The sequence below is a fragment of the Amia ocellicauda genome, chromosome 11, assembly GCF_036373705.1.
Source record: "Amia ocellicauda isolate fAmiCal2 chromosome 11, fAmiCal2.hap1, whole genome shotgun sequence".
In the NCBI taxonomy this organism is placed as follows: domain Eukaryota; kingdom Metazoa; phylum Chordata; class Actinopteri; order Amiiformes; family Amiidae; genus Amia; species Amia ocellicauda.
This window is the reverse complement of record NC_089860.1, coordinates 22,641,291-22,661,233: the sequence shown is the minus strand read 5'-3', so window position 1 is coordinate 22,661,233 and position 19,943 is coordinate 22,641,291. Positions and strand designations below refer to the sequence as shown.

Below are 19,943 nucleotides of genomic sequence, written 5' to 3'. Positions count from 1 at the left end.
TGTCTTTGGTCTTGAGAACAGAAGCTGCTCTGTGGTTACAACATTGCATATTTGAATAGGAACAATAAAGCTCAGAACGGCTTATATAACCTAAATAATATGTTACAGGCTGTGAAAAATGAGCATTACATTCACTACACTGCTTTTCTCAATCACATGTTGGTATACCATGGATTAAATATTGAGGGTTTGAATGTCTGCTTGGTATTTATGCAAAATAGTCAATGCAATGTACTGCATTGAAAAAAAGCTAATTTCATGAATTGTTAAAGACATCATTTTATAACATTCAATGTGAGGAAAAAACAGGGAAAAATACTTCCTATTATATGTATGCCACATTAGGCCGATCCTTAAATACTCTCTTCCCATTATTGAAAGGCCCTGATGAGCTTTTGGAATGATATGGCCTTTGGAGCCACTCCACATGGGTTGTAAACAAAATGTTAAGCAAAACTAAAAAGGTGTTGTTTCACAATATCAGGAAAATATACATTGGAAATGTGGCTTAAACTGTATATACTGTACTTCTTAGTGGAAGTAGTAATTTGCAGAGGTAGTAGAAGTAATCCTTGATGCACATTTATTTGTGTGTCATTAACTGCACTCCTGTTATGATATAATACTCATCAAATTACTAAGTTCTATATATTTACACCAGACTGCCAGAAATGTAGCAATCAAAATAATATAGATCAATTTGTAATGGGGCCTTATGAATTATTATTTTCTGGTATTTATTATTATTATTATTATTATTATTATTATTATTATTATTATTATTATTATTATTATTATTGATTTAAAATAAGAAAAGTAACATTCAGGTTTATCAAAATAAAACATTGTAATACATTTACAGCACACAAGGGCTTCCAACATCATTGCCAACAACATACAGTTCTGGAAAAAATTAAAAGACCACTCCAAGTTCAGAAATCAATGTTAAGTGGTCTCTAAATTTTTTCCAGAGCTGTATTTTGCCACACACTGCAGTGAACAAACTTAGATGGTGCACAGCTAATGCAGATAAACAATACACACTGGATAACAGCATAGACACTTAATACATTTCAGAGGCAGAATTAGATCAATGCAAGCAGATGCACCAAATAGGATCAGAGCACCTAAGATAGAGTAGTACATGCAGACTAGATGACCAAACTTCTCTTGGCATTGCTGTTCTGAAGAGGTTTATTCCAACAGTAAATGCATGTACATTATCAAAGTCAATAATGTAGCAAGCAAATTCATTAACAATGCATTAAATCCATTAAAATACATGCATGGTAAATTGTTCACAAAGTAGGCTAGTGTATAGATTCATTGAAAGGAACTGCACTCTTCTGTTTATCCAGTTATACTATGGAGCATGGAGCTTTATAATGGTTGAATCTGAAGTAAACTACACATAAAAAGTGTTGATGAGAAAATGTTGTGGTGCACTGCTATATACTGCTTGTGTGTAAAAGTGGTTTTACAAACTGAATGAGAATTGTCATCAGTGTAAATCAGTGATCTTAAGCCCTGTTTTTGTCTCATTATAGTGAAATATCACAGTTGTGCACACATCAGAATGGGCTGTAAGCCATAGCTTTCTATGAAAGACCATAGGAGGCATTGGTTCCTAGAGGAAACATATGCTTTCTTGATTTGTGAATTGTATTTGTAATGATAGGACATCCAAAGGACCTGCTAGCAGGCCCAGGTCTCATTATGAGAATCTAAATGGTATCTGGTGTCATACCTGTGAGGGACCGAACAGCAGGGTAGCCTAATGAGACTGACTTACTACCCTCTCCAGGAGCACGGTGAAAGAGGCTAATTTTTGAAGAGCATATAGCTCAAAACAAATATATTTTCCAAACCAAACAAACATTATAAACATTATATAAAGGATTAAAAGATAAGTAATCATAACGCATTGACTTTTGCAGTATATAGAATTCCCCAGTATAATGTATTCAATCTTTTAAGCAAAAGCAATAGCATAGATTTATACTTAATCAGAATAAGCTATGCTGTTCTCAATTGTTCTGTTATTTTTGGAGAATCAGGATGACTTAACAGAGGACAACAGCAGTGTATACAAAACCCTCCGAACAGCACATTTTGAACCTTCTTCATCTATGTTAGTAATCACATCATCTGTTGGCAGAATGGAATAGCATGAAAAGCCAAACCCTGGAGCTGGAATAGTACACAACCAGACTTCCAAATTAATTCTAAAAAGGTGTTTGGTACAACCTTATTCTATTATTCAATTCATTATGAACAAATTAAACGATAAAAGAGGTAGTTATGCCAAATTTCTACTGTGAAATTGGTTGGAAATGGCAATTTTCTTCTTCTGGACTTGATGATATTAACATGATAGTAAAGTAGCTGCATGGAAGTGCTTTTCACTTTTGTCACAGAGAAATACATTAGCCCTAGACCTTGGTCTTTTTGAGGAACAAATTAAGGAATTGTGAGGTTTATTTTCATTTTTTCTTTTATAGCAGACATGAACATGAATTGGTTTTCTTCTCTTTTAAAAGAGTCCTGATTGATAGCTGTTAGGGACCATTTAGACATGTTTGTTTATCTTGTGGCACTGTGTTTTACTGAAAGTAAATAGAAAACACACTGAAGGAAACACATCCAAGTATACAATGAGTGGCCAATTTATTAGGTACACCAACCTAATAGTGAGTTGCTCCCCCTTCTGCCCTCTGAAGTGCCTGAATTCATCGGGTCAAGGACCCAAGGTGTTGAAAGCACACCACAGGGATGCTGGCCCATGGCGACTCCTTAGCTTTCCATAGTTGTTGCAAATTGGCTGGTGGTGGATTCTCTACTCCGAATAGTTCGTTCCATCTAATCCCACAGATGCTCAGGATGGACTGGATTGAGATCTGGTGAATGGGCAGGCCACTGCAGTAAACTGAATTCACTGTAATTGTCCCGGAACCATTCCTGGACAATCCTAGCCTTGTCGCATTGGGCATTATCCTGCAGATGGATACACTGCTGCCATGAAGGGATGCACTTGATCAAAAACGATGTTCAGATAACCTGTGGCATTCAAGTGTTGTTCCACTCGGATCAAGAGACCCAATGTGTGCTACAAGAACACACTCCACACCTTCACACTGCTTGAACATAAGAAAGTTTACAAACGAGAGGAGGCCATTCGATCCATCATGCTCGTTTGGTGTCCATTAATTACCAAGGATCCCATCCAGTCTTTTTAAATGTTCCCACATTTTCAGCTTCAACCACATCGCTGGGGAGTTTGTTCCAGATTGTAACAACTCTTGTGTGAAGATGTGTCTCCTGTTTTCCGTCCTGAATGCCTTGAAACCACCAGCCTGCATTCTTCACACCCAGCAGGATGGATCCAAGTATGCTTGCGTTCTTTGCCATATCCTAGTCCTCCCATCAGCATGAAACAGCAGGAACCAGGATTCATCAGAGCAGGCAATGGTGTTCCAGTCGTCCGTTATCCAGTGTTTGTGTTCCCACTGCAACCACAGGTTCTTGTTTTTCACTGAAAGGAGTGGAGCTCGGTCAGGTCATCGGCTGCCATACCCCATCTGTGACTATGTACAATGAGTTGTGCGCTCTGACACGCCTCTTTCAGCACCACTGTTGTACCCAGCTATTATTTGGCTGACTGTAGCCCTGTTACCCTGCACAAGTCATGTCAGCCTCCATCAGCCTCTTTCATCAATTAGCTGCTTCCGACCACAGGACTGCTATTGACTGCATGTGTTTTGGGTGGGGACCATTCACTGTTGTGCCTGAAAACCCCAGCATGGTTACTGTTTTCTGACATTCTCATATCACCATAACTACCATGCCCTGTTCAAAGTCGCTTAAATCTCTTGTTTTGCCTATTCTGTCTCTGAATTGCACACAAACAATCCCTAGGTACCTGCCTACATGGTATAAATAGCACTAAATAGTCTGAACACGTGATGATATCACTGACTGTCTTTTTCATGAAAAGAGGAGGAGTATCTAATAAAGGGGCCACTCAGTGTATAGTAAAAGATTAATCTCTGCATACTATTCATACACATGTGTTTTGGTTAAAGCAGTTTGCTAAACTACCTGCATCCCGTCACGATTAGCGGTCATCAGATTGCCCAGCTCAGATATTGCTGGGAAACGCAGACGGCACTTCGGCCGGACTGCACAAACCTGTTTGTCAGACTGCATTACTCTCAACATCAGCCAAAGGTTCAGTCAAGCAACCGTTGTGAAGTTCATTTTCAAGTAAATGTTTTTCCTTTCATTTCCACACAAACATGAAAAAGACAGCTTGATCTGTTAGAATTTTTTATAATATTTGTCTTCAGTTCACGATGACAGACACTTTAATATCACTTCACCTTCAACCCACACATACTCTAAAAGGACTAAGAATCCACTTCCCAATGGCATATTATTATGAGGAGTAGAATTGTAATTAAAAAGGGTTCATACTTTACAGCCATTATTGGCTATTTAATGGTCTGTGTGGTAAGGAGAATATAAACTCTTCCCCCAGTCACACATTAATAAATGTGTGTAACACTGTTTACCATAATCAATAATTAATGTCTCTCATGTTAAACATTACTAAATGCAATAACTATTAGTAATTGTATGGGAATAGTTCCACTTGAGCTCATTCTCATTACACATTGTTTATTTTCCAACGTAATTTAATGAAAGTACTGAAGGATAGCAGGCTGAGTGCAGAAAATGCTGCATCTTCAAGGGTATGAAAACTGACTTCAGAGAATAGGAAAACAACTTACTCTCAAATGTCATCTGTATTAAAGCCATACCGAGTACATCTGTATCTCAATTGATTGAGACACATAGAAGCATTAATGTGGATACTAGTAATACCAGTAAAACAAGCCAACAAAAAAGATACTCTATTTTCATGCATGTACAAATATTTTCATTTTATATTGCTGCTTGAAAAACAAACATGTTATGTAGGAAGAAACAAAAAGCTTACTTTTTATTTAAGCAGTTATTTTTGATTTTACATTTTGTTCTCACGTAAATAAATTCTGCTGCTGCTGCTAGTGGACTGTGCGAATGTTACGGTAGTTTACCTAGAGCTGAATACAAATGTTCAGTTCTGACCCAATGTCCTTTATTAAAGTCATTTGCATTATCCGAGAAAGTTGTTTTTATTTTATCCAGAGATAATGCAGGGTTACAAAATCTGTCCTCCGTTCTGAAAAAGAAAGCTATAAACATTGACCGATTTATACTTTACTTCTATGATTCTCCATTTCTACTGTGTTGTAAATCAGGCATGAGTTATGTAAATGGAATATTCCAAGAATCAGAAGTGGGTGCATCAGGCTTATTGATTGTGTTTTCATTTTAATGTAATCCAAAGCAAGGCCCATTTTAGATCTGAAACCATTGCCTCTTGTTTGTCTATTGAGTCGTTCTAAGAACATATTCTTCCTGCTTTCTAGACCTACTTCAAACCTTCCTGCATGTATCCGGTATTGTAAATAATGTGAAGAATACGTGATCTCCAAAAAATAAGGGTCATGAAGAGGAGAAAGCTATTAGTTGCATTTTGTTTCTCGGTTTCTTCAGCAACAACTAGAATACATCACTTTGCAACACATGAAACGCGCTCACCATCCTGCATCTGACTATGTGCTTGGCTTCCATCAGGATGCCGCACTCCCTGCATCCTGGGCTGACCTGCACCTAGTATCTAACTCGGGTTTACGTTGTTGATCTCCCATCTATTTTTAAATAACTTAATTAGGCCTTCCCTGACCTTTGCTTCTCCACAGAATTCATTAATTTACTTCCTTTAACCTGCCCTTAGAACTCTTGCATCGGATTAATCTAACGTGTCTCTCAGATGTCTGATCCCTTTGAGAAGGTAAATCGGCATGAGTGTTGGGCCAACTGAACACGCGCAGCCTTTATTTGTTTCTTTCAGCTTTTGTAATTCAAGAGCTTCCAGTCGCCACCCCTGATGGCCTCCTATGTAGAGAGTACACTGTTCTCTGAGTCTTGGGTCTGTCATTGCTAACAATGGATCATAATGCATTATGAACGGACCCAAGCTAGGCCTGCCATTTCTTTACAGTGATGCCTCACCACTAATAGGAGGTCTTTCGAAGGCTAATTTTAATCGACCGTTACACTCGTCTGTGCTGTACTCTCTTGCATTGTTTTTTCATATGATTGATCTTGGGTTTGGGGATGGACATTTCCTTACTCTTTGGAGGTGGCTGGCTTCATGGAGAGAAGCCAAAAATTGAAATTTAAAGCAAAACATTTTCCAGCGTCTACTTATCAGCCTGTAGCAGACAGAAGTGAAAAAATATAAACTTGCCGTTGCCAATGCAAATACAGAAGCTGCCATGTTCAGGGAATGGCCTCATCTGAAAATAGTTGTGTCTGCATTTCTGACAATTGCAATTATGATTCGAGTGCCAAGCACTATAATGGATTCTTCTCCAGGTAGGAGACTAATATGGGCTTTGAGAATAAAACAGTGCTTAAAAACATGCTGGATATAGAACATGCTGAACCCCTTTGTTTCACTGCAGAATTCAAAGCAATCATTAATGATTGTTCTATGTAGATTTAAAACAGCTTGTGAGCAAAAACTGAATCTGAATCACTATTTGTGGGAGGTTACGTTTACGTACACAGTCTTAGGATAGAAGATCAATACATTTACATTGCACGAGCAATTACGTAAGGGAAGCCGAAGACTGATTCATTGCTTTTGACATATTTCAGAAGTTATGGTTGTCTTGTTATGTTGTCACCTTGCTTCTGTCATTTTTTTCCCTTACTGACGTGATGTTAGCAAGATACATTTCTCTATACTCCAGTACATGTAATACAAAGGGCGACTTTGTTCAAAATATATATTAAATATAGTAAGTAATGATTACTCCTGCATTTTCCAATGGTGATCATTAATCACTTTTTGATATTACATCATCTACAAAGCTCCAGTCTGCATTTCTGTTATACTAGAATAATGAATCTTCCTTATTGAAGGTCAAAAATGATGAACTAACAGCCAGCAATGATGGATTTATGGTTCTACTATTATGGTTTGATTTAGGTACAGTACAGCCCAGTTGATCAAGGCATCCTTATGGATGATGTGGATTAAGTGGGCACTGTATTATTTCGGTTTATCTTAATTCAAGACGGTTTTAGTAATTATGCTGAGATATCCATCAGCATCCTTTTCTTTGCTAAAATGGAAGCAATGGAAACTGAAAAGTGAAAAGGGCTGTGCTGTCATTTTCTGCAAATATACATTTTCTCATATAATAAAAAAAGAGACTAAAACTAATTCTGGTGATCAAGCATTCTGTTTGATCTCAACACTCCAAAATAAAAAGGTTGGTGAAGTACATGTTGTATTTGGTTACTTGAGCCTTGTTTGGTACAAGGTGTATAAAAACTACCAATACATAGAGCAATCTTGATCAACCTTGCCTGAAACTTGTGGAGATTAATTGAAGATCTTCCTATGAACATGCATGAACTTTTAATGCACAGCCTCTGTGTTTCTGTGATCAGCCCTGTGACCTTTGCACTGAGCTCCCTTTCACTTCGCAGGGGTCAGATAATGATGAGTTACCAAATTCAGATTTTCAGAGACCCTTCCCTTATACCCACAATCACACTGAAAATGCACGAAGAGCAAGCTTTCTTTGCAATGGCTTTCTTCTGAGAAATTACCATGTTCATGCATGTTGTAGTTCACAGCACTGTTTATGATTTAATATAATAAAAAATTGACTGCAGTAGATGTAACTTCTGAGGAAGCAAGCAAGAATAATTGCCATATATACCCTTTGTAGTGTTATACTATTTATTTAAATTACCCATCTTAATCTTTTCATGCTCATATGTATGGTATAATGATGATGAGCTGTCTCTCTTAATTTACATCACCTCCTCAGTTTACTTCTGGTATTTAACTGGAGCTTTCTAAATTAAAATTGCAATTAAAATGGCAGTTATTTAAAAATAAGAGAACGAAAATATAGCCTTTAGGCACTTTATGGGGAAAACTGTTTGGTGAATATGATCTGAGAAATTTGTGAAGTGTATCACACAAGATCCAAAATTATAATGTAATGTCAGCATCTCCTGACTTTGTTGGTAATGTTGATAGTGCAATAAATTCACAACAGAGGTGTAATTATGCTCTCAGTGCACTTGTGCACCATTTTCTCCAAGCAGTTAATGTGCCTTTTGTTACCAAATTAGCAAACTGAAATATTAGATTTTCCGCCTGCATCGCATATTGCTGTGCTTTTAGTTTTAGCAGTACTCTCAGAGCACATAAAATCTAAAGAAGGCTTTAATGAATTAGAATATTGCGAGAAAGGTTTTGGTTGATGTATCGCTCATGATACAGCTCTGGATGCATTGGTCCTGTAGACTGTGTTGTGGACAGGAGCAGCCCAATCATATGTCTTCCATTTCTGACCTAAGAAAAATCACTATATGGCTATTGTTTGAACCACATGATTTTATAAAGCAATGAGTCAACTGTTTCAAGTCCAAACTAAGGCACTTTGTTGATGTTTGCCCCATTCTTGCGAGATTCCTTAGCTGACACCTCATGTAATAACTAAAATAGAAAGTAATTTAAGATATTTTGACTGCATGTGACAGTACTTCGTGCATGATATATTACTGGATATGTATTACCCAAGAGATGAAAAAAAGACCTGGAAGACAACCAGATGGGAAGATTAAATCATACACTTTGCAGGCATGATATGGAAAAGAGAAGCTGTAGATCGAAGCCAGTGGAAACATCTTGGGGAGGCCTTCATCCAGCAGTGGATCGATATAGGCTGATGGTGATGTGATGTATTATTATTATGGTAGTATGTAGATTAATGAGTGATAGTTTGTAAATGAAGTAGTAATAGTATAATTCATGTTAGAAGTAGTTTGCATGAGTAACAGTATGTAAAAGTAAGTAGGTTAGTAGATGTAATTTAAAAGCATATCAAATGTTCATGATAGTATGTAAGAAACTATATGTAAGTCTTATTATTATTACTAATACAAAGGAAATAGCCCCAAGAGTAATGAAGCTGTTTTTAAATCTTAACCCTGTTATAATATGTAAACATGAGCCCAATAATAAAAAAATATAAAGTGTGGTAAAAGACATCTTAAAGGTGTCTTAAAGGGAAAAACAAATGTCATGACGTTTCTGTCCCCTAAAAGAGAAAATTGTAAAATTGTAAAATATAGTTTAAAAAAAGGTGTGTAGTATGGTGTACAATGGCAAAAACACACTAATATATGATAAAGTGCTGCATGTTGCAGCATGGTAAAAATGTGTTAAAGTTTTTGGTAAAACTGGTAAAACTTGCAAAATCATAAAAATTGGCAAAAACATTAGAACCAAGATAAAATCATAGTACAAATGTGGTACAATCAAAGCCGTATATTGCAAAAAGCAACGTACTAGGTATCATGGTGTATCACTGTACGAAGATTTTTATGTGTAGCGCAAGAACTGTAGGAGGAGTTTGTGTTCATCCAGACGGAAGACTAGTAATAATAAAGATCTTGCAAGAGGACTTTGCAAGTTTGCACATGTAAACTAAAAATATTTTACTTGCAGTAGGAGTAGGATCTATAATACTGATACCTTCTTGTTCTATCTTTAGCAAGTACAGTTCATATTACAAAATATTTTTTCGTGGATGGAGAAGACATTTTAAAAATGTTCTGAAAAATAAAAAGAACGCTTGTATCTGTTTGTCTCTCCATCTATTTATCTATGTATAATTCTTATTTTATTAGCTCTCTACAAAAAGAAGATGATGAAGATGAAGATTTAGTGTCCAACAAAACGTGGGTTTTGACTCCAAAAGTGTACGAGAGTGACGTGACACACATTTTAAACAGCTTGTTAGATGGATATGACAACAAACTGCGACCAGATATAGGAGGTTTGTTGCTTTCTTTTGCTTTTCATTGTAGTTGAATGTTGCAGTTGTTTTTATCACAGCTATTATTGTTATTACTGCTATGATTATTTTCACCACCACCAAAAGGGAAATAAACATTGGAAAGCTTAATGGATCTGTACAGTCTTCAGAATTCAACCAATAGTACCACGAATGTGCTCCATGAAACAGGTGCGAACCTAAATCTGTGTTACTGTTTAAATTTTCCAACAGGTTTTACTGAAACTATTTAGTGAAAGCATGTTTGAGTGGAAAGCAAATACACAAATCCTACTATTTGTGGAAAATAGTTACATGGTTCTTAGAAAAATAGTTTTTTAGCAACTGATCGAGAGATTAATTGTATATTTGCAATTGAGTGGTTCAGCACAGTATTATGTTACAGTTTTGTGTGCTTTTATTAGTATTATTAAATTGTTGCTGAAGAGATTTTGATAGATTCCCTTTTAAACAGCCTTGTTATTTTGGCTCATAAGTACACAATAAATTGTTTTTTTGATCCTTCCTTATTTATTGAAAAAACAATTGGCTGAAACAATCATTATCAGTCTATATGCTCTGCAGGAAGGCTCTCTGAGGAAAGATATTATGAGCAGTTTGTCCATTACTTAAGAGTAGGAAAAACAACTCCAATATATTTGTTTTCTTCGTACTTAAGATGTACAATTTTATCACAGAATGGACACAGATGCCTAAATTAGTTTTCAGTTACCATGGCAGCTATGCAGAAAACACAAACTGAATGCAGTAAAAGCCTATATATAGCACCTTGAGCTTATAGAGGCAAACATACACATGGAAAAAGTGTTTTCTTGTTTCTTTCTTCTATATATAATAGGCTATTCAAAGACAATGCTGTACTTTCTGCTATAAATATAAAGCATAATAGCATGATCCTTTTGAGGTAAGCCAGTTTTAATAGCATTAAACTTGCAAAAACTGCCCCTGATTTTTAAAAAATAATTTGATGGCCTTAACCCTGCTACTAAATTGTTTCTTCGTTGTTTTAATTCAGTTTTATGACTCTCCTGTCAGACTGTGATCTTTTGCTCTGTATACTGCAGCCTTCTTATTACATCATCAATCTCCTTTTCCAGTAATGTGCATCATGTGATCTGGATTAACTATAAAAAGGGATGGGGGGATGAATAAATACAGCATAACAGCATCAATGCTATCATTAAAAATACTACACAAAAAAAAAGAGAGAGACAGATCCTTTCCAGTGACCGCATCCACAGTGCCGATTTTAAAATTCTGTGTAGGTTTGAGCAGAAGGAATGCCACTTGCTTCTTATTCTGCCTCTAGATTTAAATGGACTATTGAAAGTGCATGAATGAGTCTTTATACTGAGATATGTGACAGGCTGAAGTGATAAGTTAAAGCCGCGGGAGCTTCAATCATTCCCTATTTCACTATCTGTTGCTGCAAGAGGCAGACAGATGACAGGATGGCATCGAATCCAAACTAAAAGGAGAGGTTTCATATACAGGGGGGTGTGCAGCTAAACGCACCGTGGTTTCTCTAGCAAAGGTAGTACAGTTTGATCCTTTCACAGAACAGGATATTGGCAAATGTAGCAATGTCCTTTCTTTAAAATCTCCTTCCGGCCATGGGTGTTTTCTGTGACTTCCTAGCAAAGGCCATTTCTGATCATTTTTTTCCTTCCTACAGTACAGTTTTTCTAAATTATTGACAATTATTATTTGTACTTATGAGCCTCTTCAGTGACAATTATAGCAGCTGCTTTCTAACCAAATTGTTGTCTTCCATATGGTGTATCGCTTGCCTGTACCAGTACTTAATTAAGAAAAGATTAATGACATTGAAAAAGCAGCCTTATCTTTCATGCATATCATCCACTGCAGGTCAGTATGTTCCTTAAGCCATGCAATCTTGCCAGCCTTGTGTGTGCAGTGCACTACAGTGAACCTTTTTATTGATGCTAATTCAGTGTGACATGACACAACTTGCAGTCTTTCTTTTTATCTGACACAAAATAGCTGAGAGTTCTCCATCTTCTGAATGACATCCTCATAACCAGTCAAGTTTAGGCCAGGAATAACAAAGCCAGTGAGGAGAGCCGCAGCTCATTCGGTTGGGTCTGGCATTTGATTTTAAGTCGAGTGAGCCCTTTTTGGACACAATCTAAATGCTGTAAGTGCTATTGTGTTGTTGTCTTGGGCTGATTTATGACAGACAATCTTTAGTGTTATATAAAGTTTACATGGGAGGAGAACCTTGTGAAAAAAAGAACACCTGGCAATAAAAAGTTAAAGGACAATTCAGATTTCATATGGAGAACGGCTTTCAATATAGAAAGTACTGTAACATATACAATATTTGTACAATGGCATACAGTATTCACTACTCTGCTTAAAATATGTCATGTGTAAAATAATACAAAATGGTGTACAATATTTTGAATCAAAAGCTACATCATAACATGCAATTATGTTGATTTTTTTTCAGTCAAACCAACCATAATCCACACTGACATGTTTGTAAACAGCATTGGTCCAGTAAATGCCATTAATATGGTAAGTCAAGCCTTCTTCAATATTATAAAAAAATGTATTGTTATTATTTGCTGGATGTGATTTTATGTTTTGTATTAAAACTTAAAATTATACAAAGTGGTAACTTTATAAAATAGCCTTTTTTTAATTTTATAATAATGTCTGTAATGAAATGTCTTTCAAGTGAGGAATTGTATTTAAGGGAGCGTGCTTGATTTAAGACAGGCAATAAAAATAGAAAGGTGTAGAAATGTCTTACACCATTAATACTGTTAGAGACAGAGGAGAAGATGTTCATTGCATTACCCTGTTTATACAACCGCATCATGGTTTATATTCTATTTCAACGTTATACGCTACAATCACGATTACGAACCAATACGGATTTTAAATTCCCCTTAGACAAACTTTTAAGCGTGAAGAGGCCATCTTAAGCAAAGTCCAAATTTATGGGTATCATTACAAGGTCAGGCACTCACATGTTTAATCCCATTGCCATTAATCACCTTGATCCAAGTCTTGTCTATAATCTGGTTTCCGACTAAGTTAATTAAAGCAACTGGCGCGATGAGTGTGGGATCGACCGAAAATTATAATGGGAGGCTAGGGCGGATTTACAAATTATAAAAAGTAAAACAATGCTGGTATTTATTATTGGTATTTTGGATACATTTGCCAAACAAGTGTATGTATAATGCATTTTTAGAACATTGGTAAATTCCTATTTTATATATTGGTAAAACAAAATGGACAATGGAAAATGGACCAGCTTTGCTTGAATGTTAGCTGGATGTCTGAGTTTAAAAGTTGTTCAGTCTCATCTAATGTGGGTAAACTGCTGTTTTTTTTATGGTTGGGTTTTTTATTTTATTTTTATTTTTTTATTTACACTAGCCTGTAAGCAAGACTTTGCACGGAAAAAACATACTGCAGCTGTGACATTTGCAATTTAAATATGTTTAATCTAGATAAATGAAGCTTGGTTTCCTGGAGTGCTGATTGTCTCTCATTTGATTTCATTTGTTCTTCCCTGCTGTCAAACTGGAGGAAATGAAAATAGTAAAGTTATTAAAGGAAATGGTTTTACAATATGTCTCCTTAGTTAGCAGAGGTATTTGACTACTCTCCTTCAAACGCTTCAGGTTTCTTGTAACGCAGTCATATAGTGTCTCTGGCTCAGTTTGAATTTTTAAATTGTGACATTATAAGCAGGCAAGGGAAGAGATTTCTGCTGCTTGGAAAGATGAGGGCCAGGCATCTTAGATTGTATCTGAAGCTCTGCAGAGCATGGACATGTTGGGTATATTGGCTTTTGGCTTTCTAAAAAATGGAATGCAATTCATTTTAATCTATTTGCAGTTTACCAATAATTTGTATTCATACATGTTAGGCCTAGCATAGAGTAGGCTGTAGAGTAGAGTAGACTGTTTTATCATAATGGAGAAAAATAACAAATAAGTTAGGCAATGCTTCTGCTAAATAGGAAGGCAGATTTGATTTCAATTTAAATCCCTCTAATTCTGAGGTTGGAGAACCTAAGATTGGTCCACCCCATTTGCACAAAATGGTGTGAAAAGAGATCATTTTGCTTTTAGAAAACATTGTGTATGAGTGTGTGTGTGTGTGTGTGTGTGTGTGTGTGTCCGTGTCCAACATTAGTATCAGATAAACTTGGATTCAGAATACAAGGTTCTGCATCAATAAAAAAGATTATCCCCTGAAGTTTGCCAACTATTATCTTTATATAAGATCATGGGACTGTTCAGTCCTTTTATTCATATTCTGTCTTTATGACCTCTTATGGTTATGATACCTTTTCTTTCTTTCTGTATAGGAATACACTATTGATATATTCTTTGCTCAGACTTGGTATGACAGACGGTTGAAATTCAACAGCACAATGAAAGTTCTGCGGTTGAACAGTAACATGGTCGGCAAGATCTGGATACCGGACACTTTTTTCCGGAACTCAAAAAAAGCCGATGCTCACTGGATAACAACACCCAACCGCATGCTGCGGATCTGGAACGATGGGAGGATACTGTATACGCTCAGGTACATTTCAAGTCATTTTTTTACTATTGTTTTACTCACGTGCACCTGAAAAAGGCGCATTTGTGCCAAGAATTTCTAAGAATTTCTTGATTGTGTGTTGAAGTGTGAGTTTGATTTGTATTTTGGTTATTTGTTGCATTCAGTTATTCTGTTGCCATCCCATTGCCTATTGGGGCAGCTTAGGTTATAGAACAAATAATGTCTACAGCAAAATTAAATCAAATATTGATTAGGGCAGTGATGCAGTAAGGTTTGATGTCCCTGCAATATAAACCAGATGTGTATGGCAACGTTATCGTGGCCCGTAGTTTGAGATGTTGGGTGCTATAGCAGAAATGTACTCTCTGTGTATTATAATGGTGTGATGTAGCCATGTGGATAGGGAAAGGGTTTTCTTCTTTGTTAATTGGCATGCCAAAATGAATTGCTTAATCCAAGTCTTTGGCTAGGTTATATAACTGGTGCAACATCTAAAAACTCCCTCCTGTCATTTTTATTCATAGTGCTTTAAGATGTACGCTAAATACTTCCGTCACAAAGGAATAAAACTAAGGAATTAATACAATATACTTCTCATAATTATCATATTACATTTTGCTTAAGTAACCATTTAAATGCAAAATGTGTAGCTGACAGTACAGTATGGCATAGGTTGCCTTCCTACATTTCAAAATAAATCAAATGGTCTATGAAAGGTATTGAACTTAAAAGGTAGTGGGATACCATGTACCAGCAGATAAATGTTTTGTTATTAGGTTAAAATTTAAGTGGTGCTTATGGATATACAAGAAACAACATAGCTGCTGAGAGCAAATGCATACTGCTCACTGAGCAGCACAACTTTGAAAATAATGGATAATTATATCACACAGCGAGCTAAGCAGAGTGGCAAAGGGTTAAAATATAAAGACATTGAAATGTTTAGGACACAGGATGGCACAGTGGGTGGTGGTTCTTCTGTTTATACATTTTGTATCTGTAGGTTGACAATTGATGCTGAGTGCCAGCTTAAACTGAACAACTTTCCCATGGATGAGCATTCCTGTCCCCTGGAGTTTTCAAGCTGTAAGTCTGGCCATATGCTCTTTACACATTTACGCCTAGGTCTAATGCACTTCAAGTCAAGGAAGTTCTCCGCTGAGACAGACTATATGCAGAAGCCCATCCTTGCATCATTTCAAACGCTCTGTTCCCATCTCTCCGTGAGCGGAGTGTGAAAGTGAAAATGTTGCCGTTTGTTTCCCCTTAGTCCCAGAGAGCTGCTCCTTCACAGACGTTGACAGGATTAATTTGGAATTAAAGAAATCATTGTTTGGGTGGGTGGGGGGTCAGGTTTGGAAGTGTTATGGTAAAATGGTGTTCAGGGATTGTGATGTTATGTATCAGAGTTTAGTAAAGAGAATATCTTCCTCAAAACTTTCGGTAGAGGAGATATTTATTGCCCCAGTACGATCAGTGTTCCCCCCATTTTTCATGAAAGGTAATGTGCGTGTTTAGAGTTGATTCTTTAGCAAGACAGCATCACATTAAAATGAAAAGTATTTTTTCACCATGATCAAAAAATAATAATCTTAATGCTTGCAATGCTTGAACAAATTGCTCATTGGGCCCAAATGTATCGACAGGCTTGTGATACTTTATGCCTTTAAGTATTTGTATGAATTTAGAAATACCTGTGACATGCAATGATATATTTTGAGTGTACAACATAATAAAATAGTGAAGTATTTTGAAAGGATTTAAAGTGAAATGAGGTTCAGTGTCACATGCTTTCCTGTGGTTAATGTGTGCCTTTTAGAGGAAAGGGCTTCAACATTTTACAGTGCAAAGGCCCCTGTCCAAATGGTTAAAAAAAAAATATATATATATATCTCGTCAATAAACTGTACGTCTCCAGCTCACTTATTCCTTAAATGCACTTCAGTCAGCTGGGTCTCTCCCCACTCATTCATCAAGTGTATTTTCTCCCCCTCACTTCAGTCTAATTGGTGAAAAATCTTTTTGTTAATAGCACAAGGGAGGTGAAACCCTATTTTCCTGTAGTTACTCTATTGTTTTGCTTGGAAAAGTGAAATGTGCACAGCATTCAGTGCCCCTATGTGAGAGAGAGAATACAAATGACACAGCAAAGTGCATTGAAATGCCTTTGAAGACATTTAAACTGCCAGGCACAGCATCGTTCTGCCTCATTCTGTTTTATATATGTTTTACACTGCATTGGTTTTACAATGTTCAGGTCGGGATGTTTTGATGAATCGTATGTGCATTTGACCCTCAGTGTGTACCAATGCCAATTTCCATGTTCAACATCTTTAAGGATAATTCATGAATCCTTCCTTATATGAATGAGTTAGGACATCAGCGTTGTGTGTGATTGGACTACTTCCTCTAGATGGATATCCCAGAGAGGAAATCGTCTACAAGTGGAAGAAGAGCTCAGTTGAGGTTGGAGACACGCGCTCATGGAGGCTGTACCAGTTCTCCTTCGTGGGGCTGAGGAACGACACACAGATTGTGAAGACAGTGTCAGGTAAAGCCAACCGCAGTGCGTGCCTTTACTCTGTCAAAAGGCCTGCTGAATTGAGCTACAGTGATGTACTGCAGATGTAGATGTGTTTTACATGCTAGTGCTTGGATCTACAGTTTGCAGACAGTAATAGGCTTAAAGTATTTCCTGAAGTAACATTATAGGTTGACATGTTCAAAAATAGGACAAACATCATCTCAGTCCCTTGGAGAAAGTGCAGACTGTTTAAAAAGATATATAGTGTATTTGGCCTATTTGCTTATATGATTATTGATTGAAGAAAGAGATCTTTCTTGGCTCTGATCCAGTCTCTCTTGGGATTTTCATCCTTTTAGTGAAATCTCAATATACTTTTAAAAGTAGAAAACAACTGTAACCACACATCACGCAACGATTCCTCCAGCAGTCAGTACATATCAGGGTTTTAACTTTCAATTACCGTGTTTTTTTTAAACAACAGACTTCAGATATCTCTGAAGTGGCTATACAGGAAGAAAGTGGCGGACATTTATTAATAAGTTATATAACATAGTGGAGCCATTTAAACAAATAGATGCATTAATGAAGTACAGCAACTTCACATTATATTCAAAATACCTCTATCAACTTTATAATGGTTTCGGAAGGGTTAGTTTTGCTTTAAAATATATATAAATAAATAAAAACAACTATATTATATATATATTAAAAATACACTGAGGATCCTATAGTCAGTATCCATATTTGTTGAATCTCAGTATTAATGATACTGACATATTTTGGAGAGGGGGGCAAATTGAAAATGGTCAGATGGGTAGTGAAAAATCTAATGTACAGAGTTATAATGTTTTTAACCAGTGGCTTGATTTTGGGGTGAAAGTGGGGCAAGGTCTGTTTGCCATTTTGTTTTTTTTAACGTGCAATTAAATAATATGAGCAGTAACAGCATCAGCCTTCGATCAATACACCCCAGCAGCCCCTGAGAGAAGTAGGTGCAAGTTAGCTCAGATTTGCTGCTCTTCCTTTCCGATCCATCCATGTCTGCGGGATTTGCATTCTGTCCACAGGTGGCCAGGTGAGAACACACTGGTAGCTCGTGCTATTTAACTGTTTCGAAGAAGGTGGTTGTAACAACACACTGAAGCGGTTCTGACAGAAAATATATACACTACTAATAAATAAATAAAGAGCTCTCGTGTATTTCGGCGGAGAAGAAAGGTTAAACCAGTAGGACGCCTTTCACAGGAATGAAGAATGAGATCTGAGGCCTTGAGAGGGGTTCAGTTGTAAAAACAAAAAATCTATACACATTTTTTTGTTTGCAAGTAGACTAGATAAATGTTCAGAGTATACAAAGAATAGCAGTCATACTGAAGTTCTTGCTTCCAGATTGTATTATTAAACCTGAGCCAAATGTATTCAAATTTAGATATTAGATTTATTTTTGTGCAGCATTAGATGTGCCATGTTACCTTTTACAGTGACTGTTGAATATGTGGAAATACCTAACGTTACAAAATGAAATGGTCATGCAATACACAGTATAATACAATACCATATAACTAATACCTTTAAAGAGGAACGGGCACTAATATGAAGGCACTTATGTAACACTAATGCTTTTAGTTACAGATCTATTATACAATAGGTCAAAAATCTAATGCCAGAGCATTCTTTTATAATGCATAAACAAGCAATGGAAGTTTGATCAACCAAAAAGAAAAATCTGGGCCCTAATTTGGTTATGGGCCAAGTTAACAGATTGGCTTGCGGTGTTCTACAAACTGTTCCCAACCCATGATTCAAATGTATTTGTTATTACAAATTTAATTTTGTGTTTTTTACATATGTAAATGAAGTTGTTTTTGTGTGGCCCTTAGCCTTAAAAGAAAAGCGAAAACTGTACTCCAGCACTTTCTTTTGCTCCCTCTGGTGTTATGTTAATGGCAGTAATGTTTGACTGCTGACTCCATGCTACTTTTCCACATCCTCTCAGACAACTTGAAAAGAGTAGGAAACAAATCTTGTGTATGTTATGCAGTGGTTTGGTCTCGTAGGCACTGATGGCATTTTTAGTTTTTTCTTTCTTTGTCAACAGCAAATAAAGTATCATGAGGCCAACCAGTTTTGTGGTGTCTCTGGGATGTCAATTACCTTTTACCCCTCACTGACATCAGGGCCTCGTATAACCTTAGGAATTCATAGCAAAACCCCATCTGGCTTACAGCAGATCAGGGAGGATCAGGGCTTGTCAAGAGAGAGTGCTTGGTTTTCCATTAAGTTTGTTCTAAATACAGGCTGTTCAGCAAAGCCAAAAGCAATCTGTGGGTACAGGCAACCCCCGCACATACGACCTAATTGGTTCCTGGAGAGCCGTGGTTAGTCGAACTCTTATTTCCCATAGGCGCAATGTTATAAATTATCATTCTGTTCCTGGAAACCCATTCCATACCCTACAAATACAAAAATGTACTATGGAAATGGAGGAAAACTAAATAAAACAGAAGTATATGCCTTTACAAACCAAAAACAAACATGTAATGTATATATACTAGATTACTGGAGAAAAGCAGAAGAGAAGGTGACTGTGCATCACTTTTCCTTTTTTAGACATGGTGCACAGCACAAATAGTTCAAATAATAAAAAATAAAACATTATAAAGTGAAGACCGTTGTGTTGAAGATGCGCATGATTCAAGCAGCAGCTGTAAACTGGCGAGTCTGGTTGACGTGTGTTTCCTGTATTAGGATGACGCTCAGAGTCTGCATCTTACACCATCTTAAATGCGAGCTACGGACATAAATGAAGTGGTTTTAGGGACTCTCACATTTAAAAATGGTTGTAAATGCGGGGGTTCATTAAC

The 19,943-nt window shown here is 36.6% G+C and overlaps 1 protein-coding gene across 2 annotated transcripts in view; it reads left to right on the top strand.

Moving 5' to 3' along the window:
- Positions 1-19,943, top strand: part of gabrg2 (gamma-aminobutyric acid type A receptor subunit gamma2) — a 39,799-nt gene that overhangs the window by 2,278 nt on the left and 17,578 nt on the right. For both annotated transcript variants that reach the window (XM_066716990.1, XM_066716989.1), the window contains exons 2-6: positions 9,832-9,980; positions 12,472-12,539; positions 14,353-14,573; positions 15,556-15,638; positions 16,966-17,103. In XM_066716990.1, coding sequence (XP_066573087.1) covers positions 9,832-9,980; positions 12,472-12,539; positions 14,353-14,573; positions 15,556-15,638; positions 16,966-17,103 — 659 coding nt within the window. The remainder of the gene's footprint in view (positions 1-9,831; positions 9,981-12,471; positions 12,540-14,352; positions 14,574-15,555; positions 15,639-16,965; positions 17,104-19,943) is intronic.